The 6,000-nt window shown below is 53.9% G+C and overlaps 1 protein-coding gene across 8 annotated transcripts in view; it reads right to left on the bottom strand.

Annotated features, from left to right (window-relative positions):
• LOC129474845 (fer-1-like protein 4) overlaps positions 1 to 6,000 on the bottom strand; it is a 58,766-nt gene that overhangs the window by 37,091 nt on the left and 15,675 nt on the right. For all 8 annotated transcript variants that reach the window (XR_010119403.1, XM_063633601.1, XM_063633598.1 and 5 more), the window contains 7 exons: positions 5,585 to 5,946; positions 5,135 to 5,243; positions 4,772 to 4,943; positions 4,565 to 4,685; positions 4,017 to 4,117; positions 666 to 753; positions 476 to 592 (listed from right to left, as the gene is read on the bottom strand). Coding sequence is in view for 7 of the 8 variants with exons in the window: in XM_063633601.1 (XP_063489671.1) it covers positions 476 to 592; positions 666 to 753; positions 4,017 to 4,117; positions 4,565 to 4,685; positions 4,772 to 4,943; positions 5,135 to 5,243; positions 5,585 to 5,946 (1,070 nt within the window). In the remaining variant the exon portion in view is untranslated. The remainder of the gene's footprint in view (positions 1 to 475; positions 593 to 665; positions 754 to 4,016; positions 4,118 to 4,564; positions 4,686 to 4,771; positions 4,944 to 5,134; positions 5,244 to 5,584; positions 5,947 to 6,000) is intronic.

Genomic DNA, 6,000 nt, shown 5'->3' with positions numbered 1-6,000 from the left:
AAGGTCTGAGACTACATTTCCTCACTGTTTGAGAACCTACTGGCCCAAGCGGTCTAAACATCCTGTGCCTTTGGGAAGGACTGAGCTTCTGTCTTAAGCAGCTGCAGCATGGTGGACCAATCACTTTCCGTGTCTAACCCTCAGTTTCTGCTCCTGTCAACTCCCTTCACCCTTCACGCATGTCATATTTAGTGCTTCAGACAAGGGAGGTCATGCTCAAGGCAGCCTACTCTCAAATCTTCATCCAAAGAGATCCTGAATATTCCCTGGGTCTCTGCTGGATTCTAGAACTCTCGTCCTCACCCTTAGCTACTGCAAATGGATCTTGGTCCTATGCCCATAGCAATGAGTCCCAGCCCTGGCATCATTCCAAAGCAAAAATGTTATGTCACACCTGCCAGAGGCCTCTGGAATGGTTCAAAAGCTCAGGGAAAAGGGTGTACAGGGTAGGAAAGTGGGGTGAGCGAGGCATTACCTCCTCAGCCAGAAAGCGCAGTTTTGCCAGGAGCTTCTTGGCCAATGCCACCTTCTTTTGCACGTTGCCCCGTCTCAGGCCACGTAGAAGTCGCAGTCCTTGCTTAGCCAAAAGGTTCTGGGAGGGCAAAAAGACAGCATGAGCGGAAGGCCCCAGCTAGGCGCCCCTGAGTCCCTTCCCGAGGCCGTACCAGGCTGTGCACCAAGAGTCTCCCTCGGCATCGATCCAGGGCATTGGGCCGGGTCATCGTCCTACGCTCGGCACCGCGGCAAAACTGTCTGCAGTGAGCAGGGATATGCGCAGCAGACAGGAGTCAAAGGAAAGGAGAAGGACGCTGACCTTGGAGCCACTTCCCTCCGAGCTGACCTCCCACCCCCAGCCTCCCTCATAGCCCTCTCAGTCTTGAGCTCTGAAGAGGCAACCTTTCTCCTGCAAAGATGGCCTATCTCTATTTGGACCACTCCCAAAAATCATCAAGGCCAGCTTTGCTCTTGAGCTCCAGAGCTCACTAATATTTAACCACCTACTACCCTGGCTATCCCAGGTGTGGCCCACGGACCAACAGCACTGGTATCACCTGCAGGCTATTTAAAACTGCAGGACCTCAGCCCCACCCCAGGCCCTGATGAATCAGAAGCTGCATTTACACCCTAGAGGATTCCTAAGCGCATTGAAGCCTCAGATGGGGATGGTGTGGTTTAGTCTCCAACAGGTTGGCTAACGTATAGCTTGAACATTACATGCCCAAGCCAAATGCATACTTTCCAATGATCCCCCCGCCCCCCGCAAAAAAAAAAACAACAACCCTATTTCACCTCAGAACTTTCGAGTCATCTCTCACTGCTCTTTCTCTCTTATTCCACATCAATTCATCAGCAAATTCTTTATGCTCTACCTTCAAAAAATATCCAGAATCTGGCCAGGTGTGGTGGCTCAGGCCTGTAATCCCAGCACTTTGGGAGGCCGAGGCAGTGAATCACTTGAGGTCAGGAGTTCGAGACCAGCCTGGCCAACATGGTGAAACAACTGTGTCTACTGACGCTGAAAGGTTGAGCATGGTGAAAACAGAAAAGTGACCACCTACAGCCTCCTACCTCACTGCCTCTCCTGATCAGGGTCCTTGGCTGAGTCCCTGCTTTCTCCCTTCCTCTAAATGCTGGAGCACTCCAGGTTCTCAGATTTCTCTTTTCTATGCTCTGTTAATGCTGTTATCCAGCTCCATCTACATAATGACAGCTCCCAAATTGACATTTCCAGCCTAGAATTCTCCCCAGAACTCAACTCATATAGCTAACTGCCTACCACACATGTCTACTTACAATTCAATAAGAATTTCAGTTAGCATGTCCAAAACTAAGCTCCTACTATCTGCCTTCCCTCAGATCCCACCTCATCCCTGCTTCCCTCAGACCTTCTCCTTTTGTTTTCTATTGAAAACAGGTTTTTTCTTTTTTTTCAAAAAAAAGAAGATTTTGGCTTGCATAACTATGCGGTTGGTACAGCCTTAACCTCCTGGACTCAAGCCATCCTCCCATCTCAGCCTCCTGAGTAGCTGGGACTACAGGTGTGCACCACCACACCCAGCTAACTTTTGTATTTTTCATAGAGACAAAGTCTTCCTATATTGTTCAGGTTGGTCTCAAACTCCTGGGCTCAACTGATCCTCCCACCTTGGCCTCCCAAAGTGCTGGGATTCCAGGTGTGAGCCACCACACCCAGCCCACAAGCCAAAATCTTAGCAAGTCCTGAGGTATCACCCCCAATTACAAATTTTCTCTTGAATCCATCCACAGCACTCCATCTCCACTGCAACCATCCCCTAGATCAGTTCATCACCACCTGTCACCTGGATTATCACAATAGCCCCTTTACTAATTTCCCTGCTTCCTCCCCCACTGATCCCTTTTAAGGATCTATGTGTTAGAGTGTATCTTTTTCCTTTTCGAAACATTCACTGCCCCCCCCATTTCACTCACAGAAGAAGCCAAAGTCATTAAAATGGCTTGTGAGGCTCCCACAGGATCTGTCCCTCCCCACCATCATCCTCCTTCCCCCGGCCTCCTCCAGCCTCTTCTACTATGTCACACTGCCGCAGTCACACTGGTTCTGTGCTCCTCCTCAAACACTCCAGGCATGCTGTCCCCTCCACCTGGAACACCATTACAGGCAGGCTTTCTCCTCCATCTTCATGTCACCTTCACGGTGGCCTCCCCTCCACACCCTTTCTGAAATTGCAGTACCTCTTTCTAATGCTTCCTTGCTTCGTGTTCTTCCTTAACACTTCTCCTACTTAGTATTTTTCTGTTTATATGCTTATTTTACATGTCGCCACCCATCCCCAACCTCTACACCCAAACGTAAGCTTCAGGGTTTTTTTTTTTTTTAGAGTCAGGGCCCCATTCTGTCACCCAGACTGGAGTGCAGTGGCGCAATCATGGTTCTCTGCAGCCTTGAACCCCTGGGCTCTTCCCACTTCAGCCTCCTCCAAGTAGCTGGGACTACAGGTGTGAGCCATTGTGCCTGGCCAACTTCAGGGATTTTTGTGGGCAGGAATGCTTTTTCACTGATATTCCTGTGCCTAAAACAGTGTCTGGCATAGTAAGTGCCATAAATAGTTATCAAATAAAGAACCCTTTTGAGAAGAGGATCTGAAAATCACTTAAGTACCTGGAGCAGGTAATGGAATTCAGGGCAGTAGTGAAGGTCAAAGATGGAAGTAACTAGAACATTTTTTTGGTTGTTTGTTTTGTTTGTTTGTTTTTGAGACGTCTCGCTCTGTTGCCCAGGCTGGACTGCAGTGGCGCAATCTTGGCTCACTGCAACCTCTGCCTCTCGGGTTCAAGTGATTCTCCTGCCTCAGCCTCCCAAGTAGCTGGGAGGCACCCACCATTATGCCCGGCTAATTTTTGTATTTTTTTGGTAGAGACAGGGTTTCACCATGTTGGCCAGGCTGGTCTTGAACTCCTGACCTCAAATGATCTGCCCGCCTCAGCCTCCAAAAGTGCTGGGATTACGGGTGTGAGCCACCGCGCCTGGCCGAACATGTTTATGTGGTTACAGCAATGACCTGGTAACTAGGGACCAATCAATGATGAAGGGGAGAAAATTGACAATTACAGAGCTAATTCCTCCAGTGATGAAATCCAGATCACAGCTGTGGTCACTGGAGCAGGAAAAGAGGAGAGCAGATGGATGCAGAAGCCGGCAAGGAGGTAGACTGGGTGTGGGAAGGTGATTAGCAGGAACAAGTGTGGAGGAGAGGAGGCGAGGTTTGAAAAGAGACACGGGATAAGCCTCTAGGAGCGTGGGAAAGGGAACTCATGGAGATGGAAAACAGCTGAGGTGCCAGAGAATCACGGAAGCCTAACTCCCAATAATCTCATCAGCTCCCTGGATAGGAAAAATTGTCTTCTCATTTTTCTGTAAGGTGCTGAGCAAATGCAGCTGCAAGCCGCCCTTGGGTCCAGACAGCCACCGAGAGTCTCCCTTGCCCTGGAGTTGGCCCAAGTACAGGCAACAGTAGGGGTGGCTCTCAGCTCACCTGCTCCCAGCCACCAGCTCTTCCAGTGCCTGCTTGAGCTGTGCACAGGCGCCAGGCCCTGGCCTGCGCTGCAGTCTCTCAACCTCCTGCAGCCCCTGGTCCTGCGCAAGGTGGGAGAGGGTCAGAGTCTTGAGGGTCCCTAACTCAGACCTCTCGTAGACCACACCCCCACCTGGGCCCCACCCACTCATGACCACACCTCTTGGGCTGCCCTTCTTTGGCTCCATCAGGTTGATGGCTCCATCTTTCCAGCCCCCTACTGGCTCCACCAAAAGTGGGGCCCCACCAGCAGTACCTCTACCCATCTCCATCCAGCCCCTTCCAGGGTCCAGCCATTCTGAAACTCTGTCCTCCCACAACTCCTGGCATCCTCAGTTCGCCCAGAAGCTGTGCTCTTTGGCCCTTGCCCCTCTGGCCTTGCACCAACAAGGTGCTGGCTCTCTAGTGCCTGCCCATTAGCCCCACTGCAGAGCTTCCTTCAAAGGCTGCAGTGTCCTAGGCGTCCCTACGGCCCAGTCTCTCCCTGTGGGCACCAGTCTTGCCCTTACCAGCCTCTCGGCCACTTTGCGCACGCAGTTGCTGCTCTGCAGGCGCCAGGTGTGGTCCTCCCAGCGACTCCACACATGCATGCATGGCTTGCGGTGACGGAGGGGCAAGCAGAAATATGGACTGGCAGGTGGAGAGGAGGCTTCGCGGGCATTCTGGGCTCTTGGGGACCTCCCAGACCGCCCCTTCCAGCCACCGGGAGCACTCACCCACTGCCGTCCATGGGCTCAGGCCGCTGAGCAGGGATCCCCAGTTCCTCCTCCTCTTTCTCCTCCTCTGGCCTGGCTCCCAGCAGAGGCTGAGCCTCCACCGCCGCACCCTCAGTTCCCTCCCCGGCCCTGGACCCTCGGCCCAATTGCTCCTCCAAGCGGCCTGCGCGACCTGCCCCGGGGCAGCAAGGGTCAGTGGGCGCCAGGCTGAGGGCCGGAACCCCCCCTCAACCACCTCTGCCTCAATAGAAGTCAGAACCCACCCCTTACTGAAAGTCAACAGCCCCTTCCAGGGTTCTAAGGTCTGAAATAAGAGTGCCCACCCTCAAACCCATGGCACTCAGGTTTGGCTAGGCCACACACCAATGGAGATCTCGAAGCTGATGGGCTGGGAGGCCACAGCGAGGTCGATCATGGTGGCCTCGAAGAGCACACCGAAAAGCAAGAAATCTTCACAGGGCGCCAGGACATTCTGGGGGAGGCCATCAGGCTGGAGTCAGCACCTACTCTCCCAGGGAACAGCCTGGACTCTGCTTGGCCGCAATGCCCGCATAAAGAAGTGCGACCAAGGCTTGGAAGTCACTGCAGGTTTCTTACTCCCTCTCCCTCCTCGCGGCCCCAGCATTGGCCCTGGGTATGGGTCGTCTCTCCCACAACATGTGTGCATATACCAGAGCCCATGTGGGCACACACCTCACTCTTCGCCCAGGCCCCCAAATTGAGACCCCTGTCGTGGTGTTTAATGCCTGAGAGTGGATTCCACCTTCCAGAGCTGAGGTGACCCCGCCCCCTTTGCTACCCCCCAGCCCCCACCTCTGGCAGCGGCAGCAGCTCCTCCACCTCCACCTCCATGGCACTGGGAATCTCAGGCCCCTCGGCACCGGGGCTGGCGTCCACGTGCTGCGGAACCGCCTTTGGGGTCTGATCCCTTCTGGCTTTCTTTTTCTTCTTTCGGGTGAGCCGAGATAACGTGGACCCCTGCTGGGCCCGGGGAGGCTCAGGTTCAGCTCTCCCTTCCAACACCTGCATGGACACAGCCAGCAGAAGGCGGCCGCGGAACCAAATGCCTTGGCCAACGCCTTCGTTGAGACCTTGAAGACCATCCCGGAGCCCCGCGCTGGGGGGCGAGCCATAGAGGGGCACCCAGGCCGGGCCGAAGGTAGGATTAAACCCCGCTGTGGGAAACAAGAGCAGCGTGTTGGAGGGGAGCGCGGGGAGGGCGAGTGCTG

Source organism: Symphalangus syndactylus, chromosome 24, assembly GCF_028878055.3.
Source record: "Symphalangus syndactylus isolate Jambi chromosome 24, NHGRI_mSymSyn1-v2.1_pri, whole genome shotgun sequence".
Taxonomy (NCBI): domain Eukaryota; kingdom Metazoa; phylum Chordata; class Mammalia; order Primates; family Hylobatidae; genus Symphalangus; species Symphalangus syndactylus.
Note: the sequence above shows the minus strand (reverse complement) of the source record. Positions and strands in the feature narration are given on the sequence as shown.